The 16,092-nt window shown below is 58.3% G+C and overlaps 1 protein-coding gene across 1 annotated transcript; it reads right to left on the reverse strand.

Annotated features, from left to right (window-relative positions):
* Positions 1–494: 494 nt before the first annotated feature.
* Positions 495–14,628, reverse strand: DDX55 (DEAD-box helicase 55). The gene is made up of 14 exons (XM_037160922.2): positions 14,482–14,628; positions 12,356–12,406; positions 12,169–12,255; positions 11,274–11,365; positions 11,133–11,195; positions 8,917–9,066; positions 8,179–8,368; positions 5,812–5,894; positions 4,067–4,198; positions 3,119–3,211; positions 2,169–2,283; positions 1,576–1,744; positions 998–1,287; positions 495–841 (listed from the first exon to the last, which is right to left on the reverse strand). The coding sequence occupies exons 1-14, from the start codon at positions 14,587–14,589 to the stop codon at positions 665–667; spliced, it is 1,800 nt and encodes a 599-aa protein (XP_037016817.2). The 5' UTR covers positions 14,590–14,628; the 3' UTR covers positions 495–664.
* Positions 14,629–16,092: the final 1,464 nt, after the last annotated feature.

Below are 16,092 nucleotides of genomic sequence, written 5' to 3' on the forward strand. Positions count from 1 at the left end.
AACCCGGATGTCTGTCAGGCCTGTGTCTCTGAAGGAACCTCAACTCGGTCGGGACCTGGGCAACTGGGGAAAATCGTATCTGGGAACAAGTGCAGCACCTTTTCAAATAAACGGCACGAAAGAGTTTGATACAATTTCGCGTTGGGCTGCACACTGGCCCCAGGCCCTCAGGGGGAGGGCCCTGCAGCCGCGCTCACTCAGGACACCCTGGATTAGAAGGAAATACACTTTATTGGACAGAAGGCGTAACGGTGCTCTGTGCCGGACCCTGACTCACCCCCTCAGGTTGTCACACGCTCCCCAGTAAGAGCCCCAGGGGCCGTTCTCAGGAAAGGAGGACCCTGGCTGTGCCACATACGCCAAGGTCAGGTGCCTGAAGTCAAGTGTACTTCAGTGTCTGTACGTTAGAAACAAGTACAAAATAAGCCCAGAAAAATGAGCTCTGTAATTACAGGTGACCCGTCGAAATAAATATTGATGTCTACTATTTACACTCAATTTTACATCTGCTGGACTTCAAAGCCAGCAGTTTTTATAAAACGTTCATGAGGTGAAAGCCCTGCCCTCCCCAGGCTGAAACGACAGCGTTCGGTGCTTCCAGCAGGTCAGCCGGGCTCTGGTCGTGGGGACGCCAGCACACGCCGTCTGGCACGCAGCCCGGGGATCAGCCGTCCTCCACGTCCGAGGTGCCCAGGTCTGCTGCCATCTGGATCGGCCCTTTGACCCCGGTCAGCAACCCCTTCTCAAACTCCTCCTCCGTGATCTTGCCCTTTCTAAGCTTCTTGAGGAGCCTCGTGTCGCTGAGAAGCTCCTCCATGTCCTCGTCGTCGACGTCCGAACCCTGGGTGCACACACAGCAACACGCCCTGATTTCCCAGCAACCTCCCCCCCAGGGACAAGGCACATTCCTGCGAGCCCCTGCCCAAACACTAGAAGGCGCCCCTCCAGCAAACCCGGGTCCGAGGGGGTGCGTGAGCACTGAACCCGAGAGCCTCACCTCGCCCCGTCTCCTTTTCGCGCTCTTCCTCCTCTTTTCCTTTCTGGCCTTCTGCTTCGACCACGCTTTGTTTTTCACGAATTTTCTCCTCCCTCTGTTTTCTGTTGGTCCCTTTCTCTGCTGCTCCAGCAGTTTCTGCCTCTGCTTCTCTCTGACCTTGTCTTTGAACGGGATCGCGTCTGTGTCGACGTCCACAGGCACGAAGTCAGGGAACTGCCTTCCCCTCAGCTCCGGCATCCTGGGCATCTTCAGCAGGGCGAAGCCTCGGGCGAGCGCCGCGAAGTCCAGATCTGGGGGCCGGGCCGGCAGAGTGAGCGCGCCCAAGGTGGGGTCCCAGCAAGACAGTTCTCTAACCACACGATCTCCCAGATTCGTTGTAGTGGGACTTCAGACAACTACGTTTTTACTAAAGAGGAACACTCGGCAGTGAGTCCCCTCTGTCTACTCACACCCCGGGACTTCCTGTCGAATGTTTACAGCACAGGAACCCTAACACAGCCCGACGTTTCTGCAGGCAAGCAGCTTCATGCCGAGACACCTGCTCCCGACGGGGACGCCAGCCCACGGGCCAGGCTTACCCTTCAGCCTGAAGATGAGGCTGCACTCGTGCTTCGCGTAAGCCTGCACGTGCGACACGAACGCCCGGACGCCCTTCTCGAAGACGGCCCTGTCGGCCAGGGCCATGGCCCTGAGCGTGGGGAGGAGGTCCGCCGTGTCCTTCTGCAGCGCCATCTCCTGCAGGGGGCACTGCACAGAGGCCACGCTCAGTCCCCTCCCCACGGTCCCCCCAGAGCCCGAGCCTGAAAAACCAGAAGCAGAGAGAGGGGTTCATCTGAACCCGTCACAGGCCCCGAGCCAGCCCAAGTGTTTTACTTAGTCCAAAAGCATTTTTTAAATTCTAAAGAAAATCTTAAAATTAGGCTTTACTTAACAATCCCGACTTCAGTTTGGGAAATAGGCACATCAAGTCCGCATTCCCACGAGTGTCCACCAGGGACAGTCAGCTGGGGACGAGTGGCAGCTGCCACCCTGGGTGACGTCCCGCAGCGATGTCGCCGGCCTGGCCCTGGGAGGCTGCCACGCCCGGCCTGAGTCCCAGACCACTTGCTGGAAAGGACTCTGCCCGCCGCCCCGCCCCGGGCACCCTGTGTGGCGAGCGCAGGCGGCTTACTTTCTGGTTGATGGCGAGGAAGCTGACGTAGGATTCTTCCATGGGAAGGAGGAGCACCAGCGCGCTGCCCCCATGGCCGATGCGGGCCGTGCGGCCGCAGCGATGCACAAAGGCACTGTGGACACAGGGTGGGGACAGGAGCACCGTGTGGCGGTGGCTGAGCGGCGCAGGCCCGGGGCCGCCCGCCCGCAGCTCAGTCCCCGCTCCGCGGCCGACCGGTGTCGGGACAGGAGAGCTGGGCTGCGAACCAGCTGTGGTTCTGTAAGACGCTCAAGGTGGGCTTTAAACTGATGCTCCCCAGTGGCAGGGCAGGACACGGTCCCAGCAGAAACTCTGGGAAACCGTCAAAGCGTCACAAAGAAAACCGCCCTGACTGGTGTGGTCCAGTTGGCTGGGCAGCGTCCTGTAGACGCAGGGATCCTGGGCCCGAATCCCGGTCAGGGCACATGCCTCGGGTGCAGGTTCGGCCCCCAGAGGGGGCGCGTGTGAGACACGGCCAACCGACGTTTCTCCCTCACACCCGTGTCTCTCCTCCTTTCTCCCACCCTTCCCGTCTCTCTAAAATCAGTAAGCATATCCTTGGAAGATAATTTAAAAAAAAAGAAAAATGACCTGTAGACTTTCTACCAAGAAGCGCCCCTTAGTATTACTCAGGAGTTGACAGTCACAGGCCCTTCTGATGTTTGGGAGCATTTATCACCGACACTTGGGGAGAGTCCCTGAAGTCTGCACATGCGTTATGATGCGCTGGCGTCCTTCAAACGTTCCAGCACGTGTGTTTGTGCAAGAACCGCAGGAGGCTTTGAGAGTACCTGTCACTGCGCACACGGACACAACCCACCCACCTACTTTTGCTGTCTGTGACCGTGTCTGGCGGTCATTTTGTCTCCCCCGGGAGATCCGCATTTCCAGGCCAGACCCCCAGACGGGGACGTCCTGCCACACGGTACCTTGCGCTGCTGGGAGGGTCGTACTGCAGCACCCAGTTCACCTCGGGAATGTCTATGCCTCGGGCCATCACGTCGGTGCACACTAAAATCCCGCTGGGAAGGGGGGAGACGCCGTCACGGGGTGGGGGCCACACTTCCGTCCCCACCCAGCAGACGCCACCCAGCTCAGCAGAGACAGCAGTGACAGGTGCCAGGAGCGCTCCCTGAAGCAAACGCTTAGCAAGAACGTCTTCGTTTGTTCTCCCCCGAGACTCCCCAGGGCTTCAGAATCCCCAGCAAACACAGGACGTGGGGAGGGGCAGAAAGGGCCTCCAAGTTTTGTGTTCTCCCGCTTGAAAAGAGACTGCAGAGGGCCTGGCCCTGTACAGCCGTTAAAAAAGCAAGTGAAATGCTCTGTCCCTGACTGAGGCATGGCAGTCGGTTTCGTCACTTCACCCAAACACATGCTTTTAACTGCATGTCATCAGTTTGGCTCAAATAAACTTACAAAAATTCTAAAAAAAAAAAAAAAGAAAAGCAGACAAGGATCATTCCGTGCACAAACAGAATCAAGTCATGGTCCCTGAGAGACACGCTGCCCCTGTCGTCACTGCTCGACAACCTGCAGGCTGGGTGCAATGCCCTGCTCCACGCCCCCGTTCGCCCCTCGCCAGGCAGTTACCAGACCCCAGTGGCCAGGGCCCAGGAACTCAGGCATGGACTCCACGACACACAGGTGCCTGTTCCCGTGGAGCCCACAACCTCACAGGGGGGTCGACAGGTAGCCAAGGAAGTCAGAAGCGTGATGAGGCTAGGGCAGAGGGATGGGCGGGGCAGGCCCACAGAGGAGACGTGGGCGGGGGAAAAGGGGGCCGCACTCCAGCAGAGACCCCCACCCTCGAAGCTGCAGGGCGGAGGGGCGCAAAATTGGGCGGCAGGCGGAAGTGCTCCGTCTCCGAGAGGCCTCACCTCTGCAGTTTGCGGAAGCCCATGAAGATCTTGTTGCGCTTGTACTTCATCTTCCCGTGGATGCACATGATCTCCACACCCTGCACCAGCGCCTCCAGGGCCTTCCCATAGTACTCCACGCAGGCACAGGTGCTGCGAGAGCGACAGGGGGCTCAGTTGCTGGCCGAACCCCTGACGCCACGATGGCCAGTCCTCCGGGGGAAGGCAGAGCGGCTGTGAAGACCTACAGCCCGGTTGTGAACCACGAAACCCCGCTGCCAACCAAACGCCTCACACTCGGCCTAGAGCCCCGAGGACACACTGCCTCTGTCTGAAAGGACCTGGGGGGGGGGTCTGGCCTCACGATGCAAAGGAAGTATCTTCCATAACGGAAACAATGACACTTTAGAAAAGAGTTTCTGAAGATTTCCAAACACGCCGGCTCATCCCTCCTCGGAGCAGCCCCTCGCCCTCACAGGATCCCTGGGGCTCAGAGGTCACCCAAGCCAGGCCGGCCGGCCCCCTCCCTGATGTCTGGTCTGGGCTTCAGGCCACCAAGGGCATCGCAGGAGGATCCCCTCCGTCTTCCCAGTGGCTGGCTGCCCGACTTCCTCTCCGAATCTGTGGGCTCCCAAGCCACACCCCTCAGAAAGTTCACCCCAAGCCCCCTTTCATCTGGAAGGACGCCAACATGACGTCACACCCTTTCACAGAGCAGGGAACCAGGGGCGGAGCCCGACCTCAGTCCGACCCCCTCTCCACGGCTGTCCCCGCTGCACCAGGCTGCACAGTCCCAGCCCGGGCTGACTCCTGTCGCTGGAATACACCCATCTGAGACACTTGTGCTAAGTGACAGCCTCACTGTTCCCACCGCAAGTCTTATCAGGACGTAGTAAAGCAGTTAGGGCCTGAGAGCAACCCGCTGGGACCTAAAATCAATTCAGGGGCTTGGGACCAGAACCGAAAACACCAGACTGGCGGGGGTGGCTGGGGAAGCCCCGCCAGTCAGGTGCAGTTTTGTGACACCTTTGTTGCATGCATGCATGTGCGTGTGTGTGTGCACGCACATGTGCACCAGACTGTATCCTTAACTGTGGGTCGGTACGGCTAGTGCACGGTACTGGTGAGATGGCCGATAGAAAAGCAGCTTCTCCTGGTGCTGCCAAAACACACCTCCGCAGGTCGGTCTGCAGGGGGGGACCCAGAGAACGCACATGGCTTCCCCCAGCCACGGCCTGACAACTGCATGAACCGCGCGGTGGCAACACAGGCCTGGCTGATCCGACACCGCGATCTCCCGGCCCCCTCGCCTCCCGCACCACAGAGGCGGGCACAGCGCAGTCCCTCTCTGCACCTGCCCATAGCGAGGGCCGCAGGTGACCCCCTTTAGCCCACGGCATCAAAGTGGAGTCAGCCAGGGAGCAGGGGATTCTGAGAAAACTTTCCGCTCCCCTGATCGAAAAGGACAGATGCAGCTAACACTGCCTCCCTCCGTGTGCCCTTCCTCCTTCATCGGCTCTCACGCAGGGAGGACAAGGCTGTGACAGTGACCATCTTGAAACTACGAGGTGACATACAGGAAGGAGAAGCCAAGACAACTGCAGAAATGCTGACCCTGACGACGCTGAGACGTGAGCAATGTCAGAACCCGCCTTCCCCGGGACTCCGGACCACACCCCGGGGCCACGCCTGTGGCCTGCGTGCTCTGGGTGTGGCTGCGCCACGCACGCCCTGCCCTGCCCCGCCCCAGGGCCTGGAAGCAGTACCTGAAGAAGACCAGGTGCTTTTCCCGCTTATGGTTGCGAAGAAAATGTACCAGCTGGTTAAATTTCTCATCTGCCTTACAAACCTGCAACGTAAAAAGGAAAACTGATAAAATAACAAGAAAACTTACTGACAGTAATAGCATCTGTAACAATTTTCCGTTTCGGTCTTAATTTTAAGGACTCCCTCCGATGGCCTGCACACATAGGGCACGTGTGTCGGAAAGTTCCGACGTGCTGCTGACACGGGCGTCACGGCGCCCCCAGGACCCACACCAGGTAAGCACGCCCAGGAGACGCTGGTGCAAAGCCAAGTTCAGAGTCGCTGCCCCGGGATGAACGGCAGTTTGCAGAAAGGAACGCACACTGTCACTGAACGGCCTCAGAGGAGACAGAGTCTCCCTTGGTGATGCGTCCAGTGCTCCACTCAGACCCTAAACTGGGGACATCTAACGCCGCCTGAGTGAGTCCCCCCACTTTTACCAAAACCACAGTCTCACTGCATCTCCCGTCACGCACTCAGACGTCCCCAAACGCAGCCGTGGCCACGTCAAAGCTACTGCCTATCAGCGCCCCTGTGGACTGCGCATGCGCACGGGCCAACGCCTTCACCCGCACTAATGACCTCACCCGCACAGCAAGTCCAGGACGCGGGCACTGCCTGAGCCCCTTCCACAAGCGATGAGCTGTCAGGGACTCGAGTTCAATCAGCAGGGGACAAAAGCAAGACACACCCCCCACGGCCATCTACTACACTGTAAACCGGCCCCTCCCACTCTGCCAGCCCAGCCCTGGGCAGGAGCGCCCCGGCGGGGACGGCGCACAGGTCAGGTGTGCCTGTGTGATCTAGACCATGCTCTCCAGGCCTGGCGCCACTGGCAGTGTCTGACCTGCAAACGTGTCCCACCTCCACAAGCTGCCACGGACAGCAGCCACCTCGCCCTGACAGCCCACCGCCACGGCCATGCTGCTCCGGACACTAGCCCCCCTCTCTGTGAACGGGCGCCCTGCTCGAGAGCTGAGGGGTCCCTCTGGGCGGAAAGACGGGCCTGTCCCCTGGCAGATGCAGACGAGCCTTGTCAAGCAGCGGCCCTGGACATCCCAGCGAGGGGAGAGAAGGGCAGGGGGGTGTCCTCGTGACCAAACAATCACATTCCCAAAAGCCCTCCCACTGCCTAGGGGGGAAACTAGTGCCAGCACCTGGGAGTTATAGCCGCAAGTCAGATGTTCCCAGTCGCGGATGAAAATACAGAGCGTTTAAGTCACAAAGCAGCAGAGCACTGCCCCCAAGCTGTCTCCTGCTACCATTTGATTGACAAGCTGGTGGCCAGCACACCCACCGCATGTAATAAAAACCTCTGACCGCTTGGGGGCAGGCGGTGCACGCGCGGGCTTCAGAGACGATGCTGAACACACACTTCACACTCGTAGTCCCTCATCTCAGCAAGTGTGCCCATCTGCATCACTGTCCTGCTCACTATCCCCAGGTGCCTTTTAAAATAACCAGGGGCGGGTACCAAGTCACAGATGTCCTCTCCTAGAGACATGCAGGCTACGCCCCAGAACACTCACCGCTGGTTTCTGCTCGTTTGCGCTGACTGCAGAAAGTTAACGTGTGCCAGTGAGAACACCGCCTGCCCCACTGGCAGAACGTACACACAGGGAAGGTTGAGAAAAATTAAGGAATCATATTTCAAGTGGGTAAAAACACAAAAATTACCCAACTGCTAACCCTGTTATTACAGTCAACCGTTAAGAAGGAAAGGCAGACCCCCCTTCCCTGAACTGTAACACGTCCAGTAGTTCCGTCGTTGTGCCCTGTAATCTACGAAGGAAGTGCCCCAAACTCTCCGAGAACAAAATGAGGACTGGGAGTCAAACAGACAAGTTAGCAACTGATAAACGAGCGAAGGCAGCAAGCACATCTGGGGCTCGTGCGAGGCTGACGCTTCTCTGGTTTTCCCATCCATCACCTTCAACTCCCAGTAAAATGACAGAAACGGTTTCCTGAAAACTCCGATAATTCTCACATATCTCAGTTTTTAAGGAAAAAGGAAAGACAGAAATAAGCTTTCTGAAAGCAGCTCAATTAAAAACAAGTTTCTTCGGTGACTGCTTTAGCGTGGAACTCGAGTCTGACCACCCTCGGCCCCCAGGGGCGCAGCTGCAGACACACACGCAGCGCGCAGAGGTGCGATGCGATGGCCCGAGACCTGCGCGCGGTGAGCCTGAAGTGACGGCCACGGTCACCGAGATCTCCCCTCTGGTGAGAACACCTAAGACCCGCCCCTGAGCAAGCCTCGAGGACCCGGGTTGCCGCCGGCCGCAGTGGGGGCACCCCCCACCCTGGCCCCCACCCCCGGCGCTCACCATGTAGTGGTTCTGCAGGCGGGAGGGCGTCTTCTGGGAGCTGCTGGCCGCGGCGCCCTTCTCCTTCACCGAGATGCGCACAGGGTTCCGCAGGCCGGCTCGCACCAGGCTCTCCACCTCCTGCGTCTGCGTGGCGGAGAACAGCCCCGTCCGCCTCTGCTTCGGCAAGAACTCCAGGATGGTGTTTATGCTATAAAAAAGAGGGTGCACACTGAGCCCCAACTTATCGACATAACCAGCACATACCGTGTGCTGACCTGAGATGGGCCCTGAGGACGACTGAGAGGGAGCCCATCAGAGTGTCCATGGCAGGTCTCACTGAGCAGCAAGCGGGGGTGACGCTCATCCCTCCATCGCCTCCTCGCCCACAGTGCTCCAATGCACGTGTGTAACTGCGCGTGCACAACTGCGGCCGTCCAGAGAAAACGGTGGCACTTTCTGAGACTGAAGACCACTGAACTGCACGCTTTAGGTGGTGAACTGTGTGATCCAGGAGTCGGACCCCAACAGAGACCCTAACGCACACACACAGACCATGAAGGAGACCAGGACGAGGAATGCATCTTAGGAGGAAGCACCGCAAGCACATCGCGGGGTAGAACCTGAGGGCACAAACCACCCTGTGATTTGAAACCCCACGCGGCTGCTCCAGGCAGTGGGCCAGGAGCCGACAGCACCGTTTTGTTCCCCTCTCATGTCCAGTATCACCCAGAGCCAATCAAGTCCAAAGCACAGTACCTGGCCTCAAACCCCATGTCCAGAAGTCTGTCTGCCTCATCCAGCACCAGGACATCCAGGGACTTCACGCAGCCGGCCAGATCCAGGCCCTCAGCCTTCCTTCGGAACATGTCCTCCAAGCGGCCCGGGGTCGCCACGATGATGTTCCCACTGGGAAGACAAAGTGAGCATCTACCACACCCTCCAACCTTGGGGGTGCCCGTGACTCCGAACACGGAGTTTGTATCTGCCTCACCACAAATGCCACCTAGGTCCCAGTGGGGAGGAAGGAGGCCCGCCAGCGGGGAGCAGTGCGCTGCCGGAGACACAGATCTGGTTCCAGGCTGAGACACGGGGCAGAGGCAGCAAACTCCGGCCATCGGCTAAACCTGGCCATGCCCCTCCCATTTCAGTAGCATTCTATGGGCAGCACCCCCGCCCCTTCACACACATGTGATCTCTGGTGACTTCCACACAATGGTTGAGCTGAGTCGTGACACAGGCCGAGAGGCCCACGAAGCCACAGCATCCCCAACTGGTCCCTCCCCCCCCAGGCCTGCAGATCCGACCAGGACCACGCTCTCTGCCCCAGCGGCCCCAGGGAGCTTGCCCACAAAATGAGCAAGTTAACAGAGACAGAGATGACCTGTAAGGGTCAAGGGCTGGCAGGCCAGAGGCCAAATGTGGGCCCCACAGATGGGCTGGCCCGCCGGAAGTTTTGTTAAGGCGTTAAATAGTTTATATAACCTACAGGTAACACACACAAAAACCAGAATTCCCTATTTGTTTTAAATAGTCAAACTCTAGCCCTGGCTGACGTGGCTCAGTGGATTGAGGTCCGGCCTGAGAACCGAAAGGATGCCAGTTCGATATTCAATTCCCAGTCAAGGAACATGCCTAGGTTGGGGGCCAGGTCCTCAGTAGGGGACATTTAAGAGGCAACCACACACTGATGTTTCTCTCCCTCTCTGTCTCCCTCCCTTCCCCTCTTTAAAAATTTAAAAAAAAAACCCACCCTTAAATAAATAAATATACAAACTCTGCAAATGAGGCAGAGTCCCCCACCCCCTCAGGTAGAAGGAATATTCAGGCACCTCCCAGCCAGCACCCCAACCCCGCCCAGGCCCCTCCCACGTGCACACTGCATTCGGGCCCTGGGGGGCCCTGGACCTTGTGACCCCAGTGGAAGGCAGTTCAGGTTAGAGCTGGGATACGGTGAGCGCTCAATGATAGAGACCTCTCTTTATGAGTCACTAACAAATGGGGCTCCGAGACCTATTGCTGCTCAGTATGAACCTCAGTCATCCTGGGACCAAATGACATCCAAAAGGCTGATGGCCCCTTCGGTTGGGAACACGGCCTGCCACCTGTTTGCGAGGCACCTACAGCGCCCTGGGCACCATGCCGGGCTCTGCAGGTGGAAGGTGGCAAGGCCAACCCTCCCCCAACACCCTCCCCTGCTAAGCCTGCTGGAGGCTCAGTGGTGGGGGGCCTCGCAGGCCCATTACTGACTTTAGCGTCATTCCTCAGGGCCGCAGTGGCCGCCAGAGCTTTCACAGGAGACAGGGTCAGGCTTGCACCCAACAAGGCCGCTCTGGTTGCCACGTGGAGAGTGGGTTATAAGAGGCAAGAGCAGAGACAGTCACGGGAGAGCTCCTGCAGGAGAGAAAGCGGAGGGAGGGGGGCAGGGCAGGGGGAGAAAGGGTGGTGGGTCAGGTGCGCTCGGAGAGACCTGGTGGGTAATCACGGGGGACTGGCAGGACCCTTAGGGGTCAAGGTTGACTCCCGACTCCGGGAGCACGTGGGCAGAGCGGGGACAGGGGGCTGCAGGTGATGTGAAAGGCCCGTTTGAGACATGCCTGCAGCAGCTGTGAGCCGCCTGGGGCGATGCCAGGCAGGCGAGTGGGTATCTGAGGGTCTGAGGCTCTGGGCGAGGCCAGAGACCACCTGGGAGGCATGAGGCCACCAGAGAGCTCAGACTGAGGACAACAAGGGCCCTGAGCCCCCGACAGTCACCTGGGAAGGGGTGCCCTCCCTGTCCTGCAGGGGTGAGGCTTGCTGGAGGGCGAGTTCATGAGGGCCGAAGGGAAGGAACCAGAAGCAAAATGAGAGACTGACGTGGGGGAAAAGCCTTTCTGGGGAGGAGCGGTGCCGATTAGGCCGAGACCATGCGTCGGTTGTTCCTGGGTTCAGTGCCAAGGGCAAGTAGAAAGACAAGCAGCAGCAAGCAGTCTTACCCATGCTCCTTAAACCTCGAAACATCTTCTCCAGGATTCCTGCCCCCAATCCAGAGAATCTGGCTGCAACGAGACACAGGTCCTTGAGCGGGCCAGGAGCACCACGCCCCACGGCCCACGGGGAGCCTGCGTCCCCTTTACCTGAACTGCGGGAAGGGCTTCGTGAAATGCGACAGCACCTCATCGATCTGAACAGCCAGCTCCCGAGTGGGTGTGATGATTATGGCTCCGACCTGCGCACGTGGGGGAAGGGACACGGTGAGCAGCCCGCGGGGCCTGCAAGCGCAGCACTCACGCCTCAGACCTGCCACCTCACTTCCTGGGCTCACCCGGCAGCATCCGGCCACTGAGCGCATCGGCTACTTTGAGTCACAGTCAGTTCCACTATCCATGGCAGCTCTGCTCTGTGACTTGCCAGGACCCAGAGTCAGCGACCACCGAGCCACCGCCCCAGGAGAACCTGGGGGGAGGTTCCTGCAGGCCTCTGGTCACATTTTCACCAACCAGTCGCTAGAGCAGCTCAGTTTGTGTTTCTGTTTAAAGACACCTATTTAATACGTGCTGTTGATTCACTAACACTGAACTCAGCCAACAGCACCATCACTCATCCCTGAATGAAGCTTCTCTACCGCACCTTTTCCCCGTAATGGCACGTCGCAGCCTCCCTGAGCTCAGGGACACTGGACTGTGCTTCAGTGCTATGCCTGGGGCCACTGAAACAGTGAAGTCACCAACAAAAATGCAGACACCCCAGCAGTAACAGGCTATGAAAAGGACTGTTTCCGGTCTGAGGGCTGAAACAGGATGGCAGGGCCACCTGCCTGAACCACACCGGGCACGGGGGCTGCTCCGTACAGGCTGGCGGCGAAGCAGGAGCTCGGTGGGCACTGGCTTTGGGAGCTGCAAACACGTCCACAGGGAGGCCAGTCCACAGGCGCCGCAACCGTGAATAATGAGAACAGACTGCACTTCTATTTGTTTTTAAAGCTGTGAATTCTCCAATGAGCCCGAAAACAAAGCACATGGCCGTCCTCACCTGCTTCTTCTTCAGCTTCTCCTCCCTTCTCAGGAGAATCTCCAGGATGGGGATGACGAAGGCGAGGGTCTTCCCGCTGCCGGTGACCTGAGGCGGGAGGGGATTTGGGTCGACCTTCCTCACAGCTCATTGTGTGGGGGAGATAGGAGGACAGGCTGCAGTGACAAGGCAGTGACAAGGCACTCACCGCTTCTGCCGCGACGTCTTTGTTTTTCAGGAACAGAGGGATGGTGGCGGACTGCAGAGAGAGGTGGCAAAGCACTGGTCAGAGAAAGCCATGGCCCCACAGATGGGGCCAGAGCCCTAGGAACGTACTGGGTGGCCCTGGTAGCCCCACCCCAAAGCGGGCGCTGAGCTAAGTCACCACGAGGCACCCAGAGGGGCCAGTTCAGAGGCACCGTGGCGATGGTGTCTGCACCGACGTGGGCAGGGCCGGAATCTGAAGTCTGGTTCGCCACCCACTTGTCCTCTGGGGACCAGAAGGGTTTGCAGACACTGAGTTTTAAAGTCCCTTAAAACCCATCCAACATGTCAAAAGTGCAGGGACCGAGGGACCGCCCACCGCAGACCCCTGGGGTCCAATGAGTGTGTGAGCCACAGACGTGACTCTAAAGCCTTAGTTCCCACACTAAGAAAGATAAAAAGGAAGAGGCGGAATGAATTTTAACATTTTACTTAACCTACTACATGTGAACTATTGCCATAATCAGTATTTTAAAAATTAATGAGACCATTTCCATTCTTCTTACCATATGAAGTTTCCAAATCAACGTGCAATTCACACCTAGAGCACCTCACCATCGGCACCCACCCTACTCCAAGCGTGCAAGAGCCGCGTATGCCTAGTGACAGCTGGAGGGGACGACACAGACCTTGACCCACAGCCCTGACGGCAGAGGTGGGAGACCCCACTGGCACTACATTCCCAGGCATGGCACACAGCGCCCCAAGTTTTATCTCCAACGCTGCCTGTTTCCCCCATCTTTCCTGAGGGTCACACGGACACCTCAACGCAGTATTTTAAAATAGAACCCTCCTGAATCTCCCTCTGAAGCATGTTACCCGCCCCCAGTCTTCGTCTCAGTGAAACGTACCATCTTCCCAGACACCAGGGACACAAACCTCAGGGTCCCTCTAGGCTCCTGCCTCCTGCAACCCTACGGCTAACTCGAACCTGACTTCTCAATATCCGCGGCTTCCTCCCTAGGCCAAGCCACCACCATCTCTCAGGGACAGTGGCCTCCTAACTGGCCCCCTCCCTTCTCCTTTCACCCTTTAAAGTCCACTCCCTTCCCTAAGGCCACACCTCTGCCCCAGTGCACTGCTTTCCATGTAGGATAGCTTCCCACTGCATTTAGAATAAAAATCTGAGCTCCTACAAGACCCTCCACCACATGGACCCTGGCCTCCTCTCGGTTCCTCCAAGCCCACTTCCCGCCCCAGGGCATTTGCACTGGCTTTTCTCTCTGCTAGAACCCTGCCAGTCACCCCATAGCCAGCTCCTTCTCCATCATTCAGGTATCCGCTCAATGACACCTCCCCAGAGGGGCCTTCCCTAACACCGTCTCCTGGGCCTTTCTCGTCACTGCCCGTTCCATCAGTCTGTTTTACTTCCTTCATAATACTTAGCAGCAGCTGACAACCCCATTCCTTTACTCCTTTCTCTCTCTTCCACATTAAATAATAAAACTCATGAGTGAGGACCAACCCTGCACAATTGCCAGATCTTAGACAAGGGTACCTGATAGGTCCTCGATAAATTTCTTAAATAAATGAGTAAGTTGGGCCAGGACAGGTCACTTGGCCCACACAACAGTTAACAGTAACATCGGCCGGTAACATTTATCGAGCTAGCTCCCATTACGTGCCCACATTGTCTCACGGTATCTTACAGCAACCCCACGCGGCCGGCAAGGTCATTTTCGCCATTTCACAGAGAAGGGAAATGAAGCCCAGGGAGACTTAAGTCTCCTGCCCAACGTCCGGCCCCTGGAGGGGCAGGGGCAGGCACTCAGGTCCAGGCGCCGGCAAGCGGAGGCGGGTGGAGGCGTGAAGACGCGGCGCAGGTGTGCCGCAGCCCGCCGCGCCCGCCAGCCAGAGTCTCGAGCCCGCTCGGCATCCCCCCCGAGTCCACGCCGCCGGAAGACGCGACAGCAGGCCCCGCTGGAGGAGTGGGAGCTCCAGGGCGTGGGTCGCAACGCTGACACCGACCAGCCGCGTTCCGTTCGGCAGGAACCCGGCTCCCCTGAGCCGGCCTTTCCCCGCCTGGCCCCTGCGCGCGGACGACCCGCCTCCCCGGGCCGCGCCGGTTACCTGCACCGGCGTCATGTACGGGAACCCCAGCTCCCGCAGTACACCCAGCACCCGGGGATGCAGCGGCACCGGCAGCGATTCCCAGGATCCCTCCGTCACATGCTCCATAGCGCGCCGCCACCACCCGGACGACTTAGGAGCTGCGCCGGCAAGCACTTCCGCTTCCGGTCGCCGACGCGGCCGTCCGGGAACCACGCTCGAGCCGCCGAGTTCCGGAGCGCGGGGAAGGTACGCTCTGCGCACCTGAGTGGAAAGCCGAATTCAGGAGAGTGAAAGCCGAAGGCGGGGACCTGGTGGGAGTGGTGCCACCCGCGCTGCGCGGCCACATGGGCTCGGGGCACCTCTCCACACCGAGCGGGCATTTTGGCGGGAGGGATTCCGCCCGGCTCTCTCATTTTCTCCGCCAATCGGAGGCAGATGGCAGCACAGTACCGCGCTGGCCAAAGAGGGGCTGCGGGGAGTGGACAGAAACGGACCCCAGCTCCGGAGCCCCAGGTTAACAGTAATACAAGATAGGGTTGATGGAGGGGATCCAGAGTCTGGCACATAATAAATGTTGGTTCACTTATGAGAAAGTTATGGTCTTGTTTGGGGCTCTGCGTTCACCATCGGCTTGGGCCATTTGTCCACGCGCATGCACTGAGCAAGTTTTGCTGATCCCATTGTGCGCTGGGCTCCGTGGGCACTGCCTTCTCCGGCTGTGTGCCTGTGCCACCCCACCCCCTCCCCCAACCCCCTCCACTCCGTAGGCATCTCGGCGATGCCTTCCTTTCCTGATTACTGAAACCAGGAGCTTACTGAAACCTGCGGCTTCTCTGGAGCAGGCTGGCTCCGGCCAGGGGAGGGGAGGTCAGAGGGTAAAGGAAGTACGAGTGGGCCCCAGGCTGGCGGGCAGAGGCATGGGCCTGAATGCCCCTCATGCCGCACTCCACACCCCCAAAAGCGAGAACGGGGTGCTTGCCAAATCTGCCCTACTCACTCACCAGCCTCCCCAGGAGAAGAGGGTCCACGTACCTTCCCCCCAGAGCTTACAATTACCTTGACTGACACACTTGCTTCATCTCCCCCACTAAAAGGTAAATCCCAAAATGGGGGGTTTTCCTTTTATTTATCCCAGTGGCTACGCTGGAAGTACACAGACAGTATTTTGGAACGAATACACAAAAATAGTACCCACGCAGACTCCATTATCTGAGTAAAGGAAGACAGAACAGAAAACCCAAGGCATTTTCACAACCCCCGAGCTTTTGGGAAATGAGACCGACAAAGGCTGCTCTGAAAGCAAAGGCAGAGGGCAAGGGCGGGGCTGCATCCGCACTGGGGGCTCTGCCAGTACCTTCTGAACCTGCTGCGCCCTCTTCCGGCCAGTTTATTTCCAAAATGAGGGATCGACAGCCCAGGGTAATGGTGGTTTTGGAAGAGTGGAGGAGACAGTGTAAAAGCATTTGGCATCTTGCCAGGACATTATTACCCTGTGCTCCGTGAATCTCGCTTTTGTATCGCTCATGCGACCTTAGTGCAGTGGAGGGCGAGGAGTCATTGCCAAAGGCAGAGATTGGGTTTCTGGTCTCACCCATCACTCTTCCTCTAGGAAGAGTCTTGGGCAAAATC

Source organism: Artibeus jamaicensis, unplaced genomic scaffold, assembly GCF_021234435.1.
Source record: "Artibeus jamaicensis isolate MK-2021 breed Jamaican fruit bat unplaced genomic scaffold, CSHL_Jam_final contig_525, whole genome shotgun sequence".
Taxonomy (NCBI): Eukaryota; Metazoa; Chordata; class Mammalia; order Chiroptera; family Phyllostomidae; genus Artibeus; species Artibeus jamaicensis.